The 15,498-nt window shown below is 43.2% G+C and overlaps 1 protein-coding gene across 3 annotated transcripts in view; it reads right to left on the bottom strand.

The window, feature by feature from the left end:
- fbxl17 (F-box and leucine-rich repeat protein 17) overlaps positions 1-15,498 on the bottom strand; it is a 544,870-nt gene that overhangs the window by 393,939 nt on the left and 135,433 nt on the right. For all 3 annotated transcript variants that reach the window (XM_055633232.1, XM_055633233.1, XM_055633231.1), the window contains one exon: positions 8,617-8,724. In XM_055633232.1, the coding sequence (XP_055489207.1) occupies positions 8,617-8,724 (108 nt within the window). The remainder of the gene's footprint in view (positions 1-8,616; positions 8,725-15,498) is intronic.

Genomic DNA, 15,498 nt, shown 5'->3' with positions numbered 1-15,498 from the left:
GTTACGCTCTACTGTGCCTTGCGCACGCAGGAAAATATTTCTTACATGTTTATATATCATTCCATGTGTTATAAAAGATAATGACACACATTATTGCTTCCTCAAGATTTTAAACATATTTAATTTCAGGACATTCTAATTACACAGTTGACAGCAAAAGCATTTATTCTCTGAGAGATTGAGTAAATTTGGCATATGGCTGCTGAAGATTACATTTTAACCTGGTTAAACACAAGGGAATTTAATCAGAACAAATTTATTTTCTACTTTATCCAGAGACTTTTCGAACAGTACATCAGCAGCACACAATCAGAATACATGTGCTTTGGTATTATTTAGCCTCTCAGGGCTCGAAATTAGTGGTTGCCCAGGTGCCAATGACCACCCAAAGTGCTGCCGGCCAACCTAAAAGCCGAGTCATTTCGTCCGGCTTGGCACTGCAGTTACTGGTTTATACTGAAGATAGACACAAAAAACTGGAGTAACTCAGCGGGTCAAGCAGCATCTCTGGAGAAAAGGAACGTGATGTTTTGTGTCGGTGACGGCTGTAGTGCGGGGCAAAGATATTAGGTGCGTGGTGACGAAGGGTCGGAGCGAATGACGGGCCCCGAACAGCGGCATCGACAACGGCTCCGACAACTTCTCCTCCTCCCGCACCCCGCCCGCCCTGATAGCAGCCGCTGCGTGCCACTCTGCCAACGGCGCTTTCAAAACAAACCCTCTCGCACGCCGAGGCCGGGAGAAGGGCGGGAGGAAGGGGGAGGCCTCCTTCCAGCGTCTGAAGCAGCTGCACCGCTCGGCCGTGCATCTTGCTGTTAGCTGGCGGAGGAGGGGAGGAGGTGGCCAAAAGGGGAGGTGGTGGACATCCCAACCACCCCCCCTTTTGGCAGCGGCACTTGGCAGTGGACAGGGATGTGTTCCGAGGAGCGCTGACCTTCCTTCCTCCCCACCTCGTCCCCTCTCATTCGCTCTTTCTGTACGCCGTCCTCCACCCCTCTTATCCTGGGACCCCTCCTCTCCATCCCGCACTGATCCCCATTCCCGCCTCTATTCAGTCCTCACTGACATCCCCTGTGCTCCCATCCCTATCAACCCCCCCCCCGACCCCACCATCTATTCATCCTGCGCTGATCTCCCCATCCATCTCGCATTGATTCTCCTGCCGCCCCCCCCCCCCCCCCCCATCCTGTACTACCCCTTCCCATCCACCCTGCCTTCTCTCCATTCTACCTGCATCCATTCCCCTGCATGATCCCCTCCTTCCTTGCACCCCCCCCATCCCCATCCCCTCACACTGTACCCCCCATTCATCCTGTACTGATCCCCCCATTCCCATCCCCATCCTGCACTTCTCCTCCATTCACCCTGCACTTCGCCTCCTCCATTCTCCCTGCACTGATCCCCGCATTCACCTTGCACTGATCCCCTCATTCATACCCACATGCTGCCTCGCCCACTGAGTTTCTTCATGTACTTTTGTCTCCCTCCATTCATCCTGTACTGATCAACCCATTCATCCCCCACCCCCCATTCATCCTGTACTGAACCCCCCCATTCATCCTGTACTGCCCTCATTCATCCTGTAGCCCCCCTCATCCATCCTGTACTGAATCCCCTCATTCATCCTGTAGTGTCCCCTCATTCAGAAGGGTACTGATCCCTCCATTCATCCTGTACTGATCCCCTCATTCATCCTGTAGTGATCCCCTCATTCATCCTGTACTGATCCCTCCATTCATCCTGTACTGATCCCCTCATTCATCCTGTAGTGAGTTTCTCCCTGCACAGGCCCTCCGATTTTGTACTGACCCCCCCCTCCCCCATTCATCCTGTACTGATCAACCCATTCATCCTGTACTGATCCTCCCATTCAAGAAGAATGGGGGGGAACAGTCTGAAGAAGGGTCTCGACCCGAAACGTTGCCTATTTAATCCATCTATGTTTCTAAGTTTCTATTTCCTTTGCTCTATAAATGCTGCCTCAACTGCTGAATTTCTCCAGCATTTTTGTCTACCCCCATTCATCCTGTACTGAGTCCCCCATTCATCCTGTACTGAGCCCCCCCATTCATCCTGTACTGTTACCCTCCATCCCTGTACTGTTACCCCCACCCCGTACTGATCCCCCAATTCAACACCACTGACATCCCCTGTGCTCTCCCCTCACAATTTTACATACTCCAACCAACACGTACTAATTCACCTGCCTCAATCTATCCACCCCGCACCGATCACCTTCTAAACCCCCCCCGCCCTACCCCCCCCGCACTGATTACCCACCCCCCCCCCCCCCCCCCCCTGACCCTAATGTGCTGGAAATGTCTTCAGAGCGAACATTGACTATGTTTGATAATGGAATACAATCAAAAGTGTTTTAATTCCCAATGTTATTATTTGTTTTAGTCGATAAAGGTAGATTAATTAAATTGTGAACACGTGAAACATTAAAACCGCAGTGTTGACACGTTGTTACAGAATACAGGATTGGACAAGCTAGATGCAGGAAAAATGTTCCAAATGTTGGGCGAGTCCAGAACCAGGGGCCACTGTCATAGAATAAAGGGGAGGTCATTTAAGACTGAGGTGAGAAAAAATGTTTTCGCCCAGAGAGTTATGAATTTGTGGAATTCCCTGCCACAGAGGGCAGTGGAGGACAGGTCACTGGATGGATTTAAGAGAGAGTTAGAGAGGGCTCTAGGGGCTAATGGAGTCAAGGGATATGGGGAGAAGGCAGGCACGGGTTATTGATAGGGGACGATCAGCCATGATCACAATGAATGGCGGTGCTGGCACGAAGGGCCGAATGGCCCCCTCCTGCACCTATTTTCTATGATTCTATGTTTCTAATTGCAGTTCTCACATAAATGCTTGTGGGACATGACAATCACATTACATGTGCAGGAAATAACTGCAGATGCTGGTTTAAATTGAAGGTCGACACAAAATGCTGGAGTAACTCAGCGGGACAGGCAGCATCTCTGGAGAGAACGAATAGGTGACACTTTGGGTCGAGGCCCTTTTTCAGACATTATATGTGATCTCTTGTCCTGTCACATCAAATTTTCTAATTTAGACAGCAACTTGTCTGCAGTTTTATGAAATTCAACTGACCAACAAGGTTCCAAATGACCAACTTGAACGCTCATACATATGAACTAACTCCCATAATATTCAATTCAAAAGTTTGATGCACGTACAAACATTCGTTCCCATGAACGGCGGAACAAGTTTCCTCTCTCTCTTCATTTTTATTAATTGTTCTCTCCTCTAATTGTTCTCTCCTCTATGTGTTTTTTAATACAACTAATTAAAACACTGAAATATGGTTCCCATATTGAGTGATTTTGGAACAGTTTCCAAATTAAGGACAAAATTGACATGGATATCAGTTAAGTTCACAAGTAAAATTAATTAACCCAAACCATCCTTAATTGTCTACTATCACAACTATCACTGGTTGAGATATCCAACATGCCATCACCCTTCCTTCAACATTAAAAAAAACCTAATTAAGCATGTCTAGGATTTACTTACTTCCTGTAAAAAAATTATTGTTACCAATTTGAGAACGGCTCACTGTCTTTTCTAATGAAGTCATGAAAATTCTGCATTTTGAAGTTGATAACTTTTGCAATGTTTTCTCGTACTCCCTTTCATTATCATTTTCACTTCATATTACTTTTCCCGTTCACCAGGATGATTGCAAGTTTTTATCTTGTTATTATCTGAATGGTGGCCGATTAGGAAAAGGGGAGATGCAGCGAGACCTGGGTGTCATGGTACACCAGTCATTGAAAGTAGGCATGCAGGTGCAGCAGGCAGTGAAGAAAGTGAATGGTATGTTAGCATTCATAGCAAAAGAATTTGAGTATAGGAGCAGGGAGATTCTATTGCAGTTGTACAGGGTATTGGTGAGACCATACCTGGAGTATTGCGTACAGTTTTGGTCTCCTAATCTGAGAAAAAACATTCTTGCCATTGAGGGAGTACAGAGAATGTTCACCAGACGGATTCCTGGGATGTCAGGATTTTCATATGAAGAAAGACTGGGTAGACTCGGCTTGTACTCGCTAGAATTTAGAAGATTAAGGGGGGATCTTATAGAAACTTACAAAATTCTTAAGGGGTTGGACAGGCTAGATGCAGGAAGATTGTTCCCGATGTTGGGGAAGTCCAGAGTTTAAGGATAAAGGGGAAATCTTTTAGGACTGAGATGAGAAAAACATTTTTTATACAGAGTGGTGAATCTCTGGAATTCTCTGCCACAGAATGTAGTCGAGGCCAGTTCATTGGCTATATTTAAGAGGGAGTTAGATGTGGCCCTTGTGGCTAAAGGTATCAGTGGGTATGGAGAGAAGGCAGGTACAGGATACTGAGTTGGATGATCAGCCATGATCATATTGAATGGCGGTGCAGGCTCGAAGGGCCGAATGGCCTACTCCTGCACCTATTTTATACGTTTCTATGTTATGATTTTTCATTATTTTTTTTTGTCTCTTAACTCTGTAGTCTACTCACACTGCTTTTCTTAAGCAATTAAAACACATCCATTGGGGGGCAGAAACTGGTTCTATATTAGACTTCAAAAATATGCCATCAGAATGTATTATGATGCCCAGCAGTCATGAAAGGTATTACAAATGAACGCAGTTGACATTGAATATAACAGCTAAGATGTCATGTTGTAACTTTATAACACGTTGATTTGGCCACACCTAGTATTGTGTGTAGTTCTCGTTGCCACACTATCAAAATATTTTAATTGTGCTGGAGAGGGTGCAGAAGAGATTCACAAGAACACACTTGGATTGGAGCAGTTCAATAATGGACATTGGTTTGTTCCCCTGGAGTTGAGCAAACCGAGAGGTGGTTTGATACAGAGTGATTTAAGCGGAATACATTGAGTGGATAGATAAATCTCTTTTTCATGCAGGTGGTGTGTATGAAAAGATAATTGGTTTACGGTCTGGAATGCTCTGCGTGCAGAGGCGGTAGAGGCAGATAATCTCACGATATTTAAGAAGAACCTCTATGACATGAAAGGCTTTGGGAGTAAATGACTGTACATAGGTCCAACAGGTGCCATGAGTGTGACGAGCCCAAGAGTCTGTTGCATGCAATATTACTACATAACTCCCTACAACTCAAGGTTCTTTTTCACTTAGACCTTTAGATATTCATAGCAAAAGGATTTGAGTACAGGAGCAGGGAGGTTCTACTGCAGTTGTACAGGGTCTTGGTGAGACCACACCTGGAGTATTGCGTACAGTTTTGGTCTCCTAATCTGAGGAAAGACATTCTTGCCATATGGGAGTACAGAGAAGGTTCACCAGACTGATTTCTGGGATGTCAGGACTTTCATATGAAGAAAGACTGGACAGACTCGGCTTGTACTAGCTAGAATTTAGAAGATTGAGGGGGGGGGATCTTATAGAAACTTACAAAATTCTTATGTGGTTGGACAGGCTAGATGCAGCAAGATTGTTCCCGATGTTGGGGAAGTCCAGGACAAGGGGTCATTAAGGATAAGGAGGAAATCTTTTAGGACCGAGATGAGGAAAACATTTTTCACACAGAGAGTGGTGAGTCTCTGGAATTCTCTGCCACAGAAGGTAGTTGAGGCCAGTTCGTTGGCTATATTTAAGAGGGAGTTAGATGTGGCCCTTGTGGCTAAAGGGATCAGGGGGTATGGAGAGAAGGCAGGTACAGGATACTGAGTTGGATGATCAGCCATGATCATATTGAATGGCGGTGCAGGCTCGAAGGGCCGAATGGCCTACTCCTGCACCTATTTTCTATGTTTCTATTAAGCAGAATTAGGCCATTCAGCCCATCAAGTCTATTCCACCATTCAATCTTAGCTGATCTATTTTTCCCTCTCAACCCCATTCCCCTGCGTTCTCCCCATAACATTGAATCCCTTACTGTCGAGCTTCTGCTGTTGGAATAACTTAAGTCACGCACAGTGATTAAGTAAGTAAGTTTATTGGCCAAGTATTCACATACAAGGAATTTGCCTTGGTGTTCCGCCCACAAGTAACAACATGACATACAGTGACTGTTACGAATGACTCAGAAAACACTAAACATTAATAATAATAAGACATGAATGATAAAACACCATTGATCAAGCATGTGAACCAACAAAATACCAGATCAAAGGGAGGCTACAGATTTCTGGCTGTTGAGTAGAGCAACTACACGTGGATTAAAACTGTTTTTATGTCCGGCAGTGGCAGCTTTGACAACCCGGAGTCGCCTTCCAGAGGGAAGTGATTCAAAGAGTTTGTGACCAGGGTGAGAGGGGTCAGAGATGATCTTGCCCGCTCATTTCCTGGCCCTTGCAGTGTACAGTTCATCAATGGAGGGAATGTTGCAGCCAATAATCTTCTCTGCTGATCGGACGATTCGCTGCAGCCTCCTAAGGTGTCCTGCTTGGTGGCTGAGCCAAACCAGACCATGATGGAGAAGGTGAGAACAGACTCTACGATGGCCATGTAGAATTGGACCATCATTGCCTGTGGCAGATTGTGCTTCCTCAGCTGCCGCAGGAAGTACATCCTCTGTTGTGCCTTTTTGATTGTGGAGTCGATGGTAGCCCCCCACTTAAGGTCCTTGGAGATGATGGTTCCCAGGAACTTAAAAGACTCTGCAGATGTGACTGTGGTGTTGTTGATGGCGAGTGGGGTGAGGGGAGGGGGAGCTCTCCTAAAGTCTACAATCAATTCCACTGTCTTAAGAGCATTGAGCTCTAGGTTGTTGCTACGGCACCAGGACATCAACTGTGACACTTCCTGTCTGTAGGCAGATTCCTCCCCATCCTGGATCAGTCCAATCAGGGTTGTGTTGTCCACAAACTTGAGAAGCTTGACAGAGGTGTCTGTGAAGGTGCAGTTGTTGATGTAGAGAGAGTAGAGGAGAGAGTACGCAGCCTTGCGGTGCTCCTATGCTGAGCGTTTGCGCGTCCGAGATGTGCTTTCCCAGCCTCACATGCTGCTTCCTGTATGTCAGGAAGTTGGTGATCCACTGACAGAGGGGTTCAGGCACAGTCAACTCGGAAAGTTTGGAGTGTAGTAGCTCTGGCACAATATCCAAAGACTTTATTAGTGTTACAGCATGGGTAACTTCATCTTAACACATAACTCAAGACTGAGGGAGAAAGGGCAGAGAAGCTTTCTGTTAAACTAGTGGGCATGGCTACAAATTACGATATAACATGAGTGACACAGATCTACACTTACCAATCAAGAATCTATCAATCTCCAATTTGAAAGTACCCAATGACATCCTCCACAGCAATGAATTCCACAGATTCATCACCCTCTGATTTAAGAAATTGCTCCACATCTCCATTCTGAAGGTACGTACTTTTATTCTGAGGCTGTGCCCTCTGATTCTGGACTCTCCCATGACTGAAAACATACTTTCCACATCCACTCTATCCTGAACTTTCATTATCAGGTAGGTTTCAATGAGATTCCCTCTCATCCTTCTAAACTCTGAGACTTCAAATGCTCTTCATACGTTAACCTAATCATCCCCAGGATCATTCTTGTAAACCTCCTTTGGACCCTCTCTATAGCCAGCACGTCCTTCCTCAGCAATGGGCCCAAAATTGTTCACAACTAATCCAAATGTGGCCACACTTGTGCATGACAAAGCCTGTGCATTACATCCTTGCTTTTATATTTGAGTCCCCTTGAAATGAATGCTAGCATTGCATTTACCTTCCTTATCCAACTCAACCTGAAAATTAACCTTTTGGGAATCCTTCACTACTACTCCAAAGTCCCTTTGAACATCCTTTTTTGTGAATCCTCGCCCCATTTCTCTCTGGAAGGCGACTCCAGACTGTCAAAGCTGCCACAGCCAGACATAAAAACAGTTTTTTTCCACGAGTAGTAGCTCTACTCAATAACCAAAAATCTGTAGCCTCCTTTTGCTCTGGTATTTTATTTAATTCACATGTTTAATCAATAATGTTTTATTATTAATGTTTAATGTTTTATGTGTCATTCCTAACTGTCACGGTATGTTGTTGTCACTTGCGGGCGGAGCACCAAGGAAAATTCCTTGTATGTGAATAATGGCCAATAAACGTATTCATTCATTCATTCATTCATTTAGAAAGGCGTCTATGCCTTTATCCCTTCGCCTATGCTACATCTTATTCCTTAATCATTGTTTATCATCCCAGCACAATGTTATTCAGTTAGTAAAACGGTGTAAATTTTTGTCATGTGAAATTTACTTCATGCCATATTTTCTCCATCAACTCCTTTTTCATTGTTCTTTCTGGTAGATCAAAAGCTATATTTAAATCAGCATTGAAATTGAATGAATTTGGGAGCACTCTAAACAATAATTTAAAAATGCTTCAGCTATCAATTAGACTGTTTATTTCCTGCACAACGCATAAAAGTATCCATGGAAGATACTTCAAGAAATCAGAAAGATTTTCATTAATCCTAATCAGATTTAAAATAGTGAAGGAGTGGTAGAAGATTTGATATTTCGATTTGCCGAACTTCAGAATATATTTCTATGGAAATACTGAAACCGATCTGGCAGTAATTATGGAGATTTATGATAAATGAGTACTGGTTTACTACTTACCCTTGTGAGGTGAATCACTCCTTGGGATGTGACAGAGCATCCCATAAAACCCACATATTGCAGCAGAGGACAATGTTCTGCAAATGTTTTCACCGACTTATCGGTCACCTGCAGAAAGAATGCAAGAAAAACCAATTAGCCTGACATTTATCCAGCAGCTAAGCAATACATTCATCAAAAGAAAATGTTTTAACAAACTCTATCGAACAAATTAATTTGAAGGAACATTTTGCGTAAAGGCCATTATACTGAAATCATCAATAAAACAATTCTCACAATGGCTCAATTTCATCTGCTTTGAAAAGCTTTTGTTTTTTTCAGACACCCGAGCAAATTTTTTTTTAAATAAATGGTAATTAAATATAGGATTCATGAGAGAGAACAAATCAAAAATTCTAAATAACAAACAACAAAGAAAAAACACCCAATGTTTTAGCCAATCAAACAAAATAAAATTTTCAAAAATCTCTCAATTATTTTATCTTCAGACTTCATTATCATTGCCTAACCTTCAAAGAACATTAGCAGTTCCCATTCTTTTTATTTAAATGTCTTTTTCACCCCCACCCATTCTTTCCTGGTTTTCTTTCCTCTTTAGTTTGGTCAATTTCATTCCATCTTGCCTCAATAATTTGATTGGGTTTTCTTCAGATAACTTAAATGGTTATTGAAGGCGATCAGTAGATGCTGTATGGCCTTTCATAGAAAATAGAACAGTGCAGCAACAAGCCCTTCGATCCACAATGTCTCTGCAAAACATGACACCTAACGGCAACTACTTGGTGTCATAACCGCAGCTCATAATTATAGAGCACACTTCAGCTCAGATGTGAAAAAAAAACAAGACTTAGCCCACATGTAGCAAAGACAGACTGGTTGATTCACACACAAAAAATAAGCATGATCCTGGAAAACAGAAATGCTGAATTCAATAGTGTACCTAACAGGATAAGGTTTCTGGCTCTGTTCCAGAATCAAACACAACAGGAGCATGAAGCTTTGCATATGTACACGAAGCAGCATGAAGTAACATTTTATTTGTCATATTCCACAGTCAAAATCTCAATATTAAATATGATTTCTCAGTGCTATATGATAACATTCAGAAAAAAGAGATTTTTTTGTATCATAACATAAACCAAAAGATTTTCAGTTCAAGTTACAGTTTATGATAGTCAGTGGCAAGGTCACTAGGTTAAAGAAAAATCACGAAAGGTGCGGGCTTATCATAAAAAATTGGATTCAGCCACAGAACCTCTGGCCAACAGATGATTTTGACATCGCTGAAAGGATCAGAATAAATATCTGGTCAATATCTTGACCCACCAGGCCAACAAGGGGATGGACAGGATATATGGCCCTATTGATCACCTTCAGGAGAAATCAGAGAAATCTGCAGGCTGCTGTGCAGTAATATTCCATGTGTTTTTCAGAAATATAAATGAGGAATTTCAGAAATGTCATCATTTCCATCTGGTTTATGAAAAGGGAAAAGTGCAAAAAACAACAAATAGAAGGTTGGATTTGGCCACAGGAGGTTCACATTTGGTAGAGGCTGACCAAAATCGGTTCCCATGCAATCTGGAAATCAACGTGCCTATAGTGGTTTAAGCGGACAACAATAACCAAAGAAGATGGAGAGCTTTATCAATGCTATTTCAAAGCTACAGATCACTTAGATATCATTTGTCCATACTGTGACCCTCTGCTACAGCTCGCTGCAATGGGAACAACCAGTTAACAGCTTTCCCCCATGTTATAAGAAATGTTCTGGTAGTTAGATGCTTTTGCATCTGATTATTGCTCCTAGTTGGATTAATTACTGAACCTGGGGAGATACTCAGTAGCAATGTACTGAAGGGTTGTATAAAATTCCTCCAACCTAGGCAAGAAAGGTAAGTGTTTTTCTTTTAATTAATGTCAGTTCACTGTGTTTTCAAATAAATGTGTGATTGCTTAATATCCAATTTATATTCTTTACAGTCTCAGCTTCAGCAGCTAGGCTTCCCGCTCAGGGGCAACCATCTTGGTAGCAGATATTTAATGCAGCAGTGGGAATTGTGCGAGGGACAAATAGGAGGATTTGTTGATCACGACCTGGCCCAATTTACTAAACAGTGCTTGAAGCTAGAAGTGCTTGAGTATCCCTTGAGTTGCAAATGATTCCCATTGGGCCTGATAGAAAACTATGCAATGAACTATAATGACCTCCTTAATTTTTCTGAAAATATTACAATCTTCCTCCACCAAACCCCTTGGGTGCTCATTTGAACTTGGAGGGAATGGACGCATATCAAATCAGGCAGACTTAAACTATGGGCATATTTTGCACAGGCAACTATGTTAATTGCAAACCTGAACACAAACTTGTATTTGATCTAATATTTATAAACCCGATGAGTATACATAACCCGATAGTCAGTCTCAGAGGAAGAATTTAACTTTGCAATCTTTTTCTTATTAGCGCAATGATAGTTTCTGAATGACATGGATGAGCAGACTTAATAAAATAGCAGTAAATAATGGAAATCTTCTTGAATAAACAATATCTCTATTCCTATAATAGTCAATGATAAGGTGCAAAAAACGAAACTCAGCTAGATTATAACATCACAACTCGTAGGCAAGTCACAGTCAAATATTATTCATATACCTCGCTGGAGAGCCACAATCATTGGCCAGGATTGGAAAGGGATATTATAAGAATTAAAGCAAAATATAATGTTAATCAATAGTGCTGATAATCACAGATTGTGTAAATTGTAGGATGGGAGCATTAATGGATGCTTAAACTCGTGCATGTACAGGAGATTCAAAGCATCAATCTTTATAGTCTGCTTAATGTTGTAAAATGATCCCAGCCAAATTACAGACAAATTATCAAATAAAATGTTGAAAAAAGTTACACAAGATGCTACTACGACAAGCAAAGAAACAAGTTTCAAGCATCGTCATTACAGAGGAATGAGAGGCAGAAATGTGGAGGCATAAGGAAATGATAGTGAAGACCTAATGCTGAAGGCATAGCTGCTAACATTGGAGCAATTAATACTGAGAATACGCAATAGGTCGGAGTGCAAGGCACATGGACATTTGCAAAGGTGGTGTAGCAAGGCCATAGAAACCTTCGTAAATAAGAATGAAAATTTTACAATAGTCATTCCTGGATTAGGCAAGCACAAGGGGGGTGATTTAATGAAAGGCCATCAACCAGAACTATAATTGCTACTTCACAGATGCTGCCTGTCCTGCTGAGAACTCAAAGCATGTATTGTTTACATTTTGAATTGCCAGCATCTGCAGTCTTTTGCTTTTTGAATCATGGTACATATTTGAATACAAATATTAGTGATTTTGATATGCTTATGAATGGTGCAGCTTCAAACCCAATTGAAGAACTACCTAACCTGCTTAACGTTACCCCCAGTTAGTTTATTGGCATGTGTACCAAGCTATGTGATTGCCTTTCATCACTTTGAAAATAAAATGTCTACCATAGCTGAAAGACGTTTGATAATAAATCTGTAGTAGGTCTGAGCTCTGGTCAATCCATTAGCTCATAGTCTTGCAGCATTGAAACAGGCCTTCAACCTAACTTTTAGTCCATTATAAAGAATGAGGTTACGGAGTACTTAAAGGTTCACGATAAAATAGGCCAAAGTCAGCATGGCTTTGTGAAGGGGAGGTCTTGCTTGACAAATTTGCTGGAGTTCTTTGATGAAGTAACTAGCAGGACAAAAGAGTCAGTAGATGTTGTTTACTTAGATCTGAAGACTTAGATACTCAGTCTGAAGAAGGGTTTCGGCCTGAAACGTTGCCTATCTCCTTCGCTCCATAGATGCTGTTGCACCCGCTGAGATTCTCCAGCATCTCCCGCCAGAACGCGCAAACTCTGCACAGATAGCACCCGTCTGAGCATTAGCCATTCCCCAGCCCAATTGACCAACTGCTCGAGATCCTACTATAATTCTTAATCATTATTTTCACTGCCTCTGATACCACCTATTTTAGTGTCATCTGCAAACTTACTAAACCTGCCTTGTGCATTCTCAGCCAAATTGTTAATATGGATTACAAACAGCAAGCAGTGGGCCCAGCACCTGGTTACTGCCACTAGTCACAGTCCTCCAATCTGAGAAACAACCTTCCACTCCCGTCCTCTACTTCCTACCATGCAGATATTTCTGTATCCAGGAAGAATACACATGGGATCAAGGGATGGATCTCCCTTGATCCCATGCAATCTACCCTTCCAGAGCAGCCTACCATGTGAAACCTCAACAAAGGCCTTGCTGAAGTCCAAGTAGACTATATTTACTGCCCTGTCATCGATAATCTTCATAGTTACTTTGACAAAATAATCAAATTTGTGAGACATGATCACCCATGCACAAAACCATGTAGACGATCACGAATCATCCATCTCTTTCCAAATGCATTTTATTCCTTTGAATCCACTTTAGTACCTTTCCTAGTACAGATTTACTTTAGAATGTATTTACTCTATGGTTTAGAGATGGTGTGGAAACATGCTCTTTGGCACATCGAGTTCCTGCCGACCAGTGTTCACCCTGTACACTAACATTAACCTACACACTTGGGACAATTTACAGAAGCCAATTTACAGACGCCAGAAGCCATAAGCTACAAACTTGTACGCCTTTACAGTGTGGGAGGAAATCGGGGCATCCAGAGAAAACCCATGCGCTCACAGCGAGAATGTACAAACTGCGTACAGACAGCACCCGTAGTCAGGATCGAACCCGGGACTCTGGCGCTGTAAGGCAGCAACTCTACCACTGTCCCACCCCTTTGAGCTTACTGATCTACAGTTCCAAGGTTTTTCTTTGCAGCCCTTCTTAAATAGAAGCACAATATTCGCCGCCCAATCCGTCGGTACCTCATCCGTGTCTAATGCTGATTCATATATCTCAGCCAGGACACCTGCAATTTCTTCCTTAACCTCCCCCAGTGACCTTGGATAGATAAGATCAAGCCTGGGAGATTTATCTACCTTCGTCTGTCCTGGGCGCCCAGCACCTCCTAAACTGTAATATAGACCGTGTTCAAGACATCTCCTTTCCTAATTCGTCATGTCTTTTTGCAGTAAGAGACCTTGTACATTTTCTGTAGATCCCACATATAGATGACCACTACGGTTTCTGGGGGTTCTATTCTTTCCGTGCTAGCCCTTTTTCCCTTTGGATTCTCCTTGATCCTATCTGCCAGAGCTGTCTCATGCCCATTTTTTGCCCTTCTGATTTCCTTTTTAAGTATACTCCTCAATCCCCTATACTCCTCGAGGGATACACCTGAACTCAGCTTGAACAATCCCTTGCCTCCTCCTTTTTCCTGACCAGAGCCTCAATTTCTCTCGTCATCCACGGTCCCTTACTCCTGCCTGCCTCATCCTTCACTCTAACAGGAGTATGCGTACCTTGAACTCGCATTATCACGCTTTTGAAAGGATCCCACTTTTCAGCCAATTTTAATCATCTATTGCCCTCAAAGATGCACTTACCCATTTAGAACTTTAACTTGTGGAACAGCCCTGTCCTACTTTAAAACTAATAGAACTGTGGTTGCTGGTCCCAAAAGCATCACCCACTGACATTTCAGTCACTTGCCCTGTCCAATTCCCTAAGAGTACGTTAAGATGAGCCCTCTCTCTCTTGTAGGGCCCTCAATAAATTGCCTGAGGAAACGTTCCTGAACACACTGGACAAACTCCACTCATCTAAGCCATTGGCAGTATGATAAGCCCTTGGCATGATGATCTTTGCCCAATACATCCCAGATATACATCCCGGTTGGCGGCACGACACTGTTGCAGCGGCCCCTACAGCCTGTCCGTCTTTTAAAACATTTTTTTTGTCTAGTTAAATGTAGTTGTGTTTTTTTAATATTGTTTTTAACTGTGTTTATGTGGGGGGGGGGGGGAAACTTAAAAAAATCTCTTCCCTGCACGGGAGACCCGACCTTTATCCTGTCGGGTCTCCGTTGTCGTTGGGGCCTAGCACCGTGGAGCGGCCTCCAGCCGGAACGACCAGGGGGCTCCAGTCGCGGAGCCTGCGGACTTACCATCATGGGGCTGGCCAGCCTCGGAGCGTGGGGAGTGGTGGTGGCTCGCTGCTGCGGCCCGACTCCGGAGCTTGGAGGCTCCAGCTGCAGACCGGTGGACTGGGACATTGGGAGCTTGCGGGTCCGGGTGAGAGACCGCTTTCCGGAGCTCTCACAACGCAACTTCTCCAGCCCGTGTCGCGGGGTTGGAACGACCCGGAGCGGGGCCGTACATCGCCCGGCGCGGCTTTAATGGCCGCGAGACATTCCAGCACCCACCGGGGGCTCCAACATTGTGACTTTTGGGCCTAGAGCGGGGCCGTACATCGCCCGGCGCGGCCTAAAATGGTCGTGGGACTTACCATTGCCCGCCTGGGGCTTCAACGTCGGGAGAAAAATTGAGAGCAGGGGAAAGAAGAGACTTTGCCATCCATCACAATGAGGAGGAGGTTCACTATGATGGATGTTTGTGTGAATTGGTTGTGTGTCTAGTATGAATCGTTTTTTGTTTGTATGGCTGTAGAAACAGAGTTTCGTTTGAGCCTCACTGAGGTTTAAATGACAATAATTAATTTATTTATTGTATACATGATAACCACATACAAGATATTTCAAATTTGGAACTAAAATGCTGATAGAAAAGCAGCTTAAAACAATAGTGTATCACCCATTGTGTTAAAAACTAAATTATATTTCCGGAGTCTCTCCACAAATGCTATCTGACCTACAATACCCAGCATGCTGTTTTAAAATTCAGTCATATGCATGGGCTCTGATCCAATCAGCGAAAATAATCTTCATTCAAATCAAATACTTTGTGAA

The sequence above is a fragment of the Leucoraja erinacea genome, chromosome 3, assembly GCF_028641065.1.
Source record: "Leucoraja erinacea ecotype New England chromosome 3, Leri_hhj_1, whole genome shotgun sequence".
NCBI classification, from domain to species: domain Eukaryota; kingdom Metazoa; phylum Chordata; class Chondrichthyes; order Rajiformes; family Rajidae; genus Leucoraja; species Leucoraja erinaceus.
Note: the sequence above shows the minus strand (reverse complement) of the source record. Positions and strands in the feature narration are given on the sequence as shown.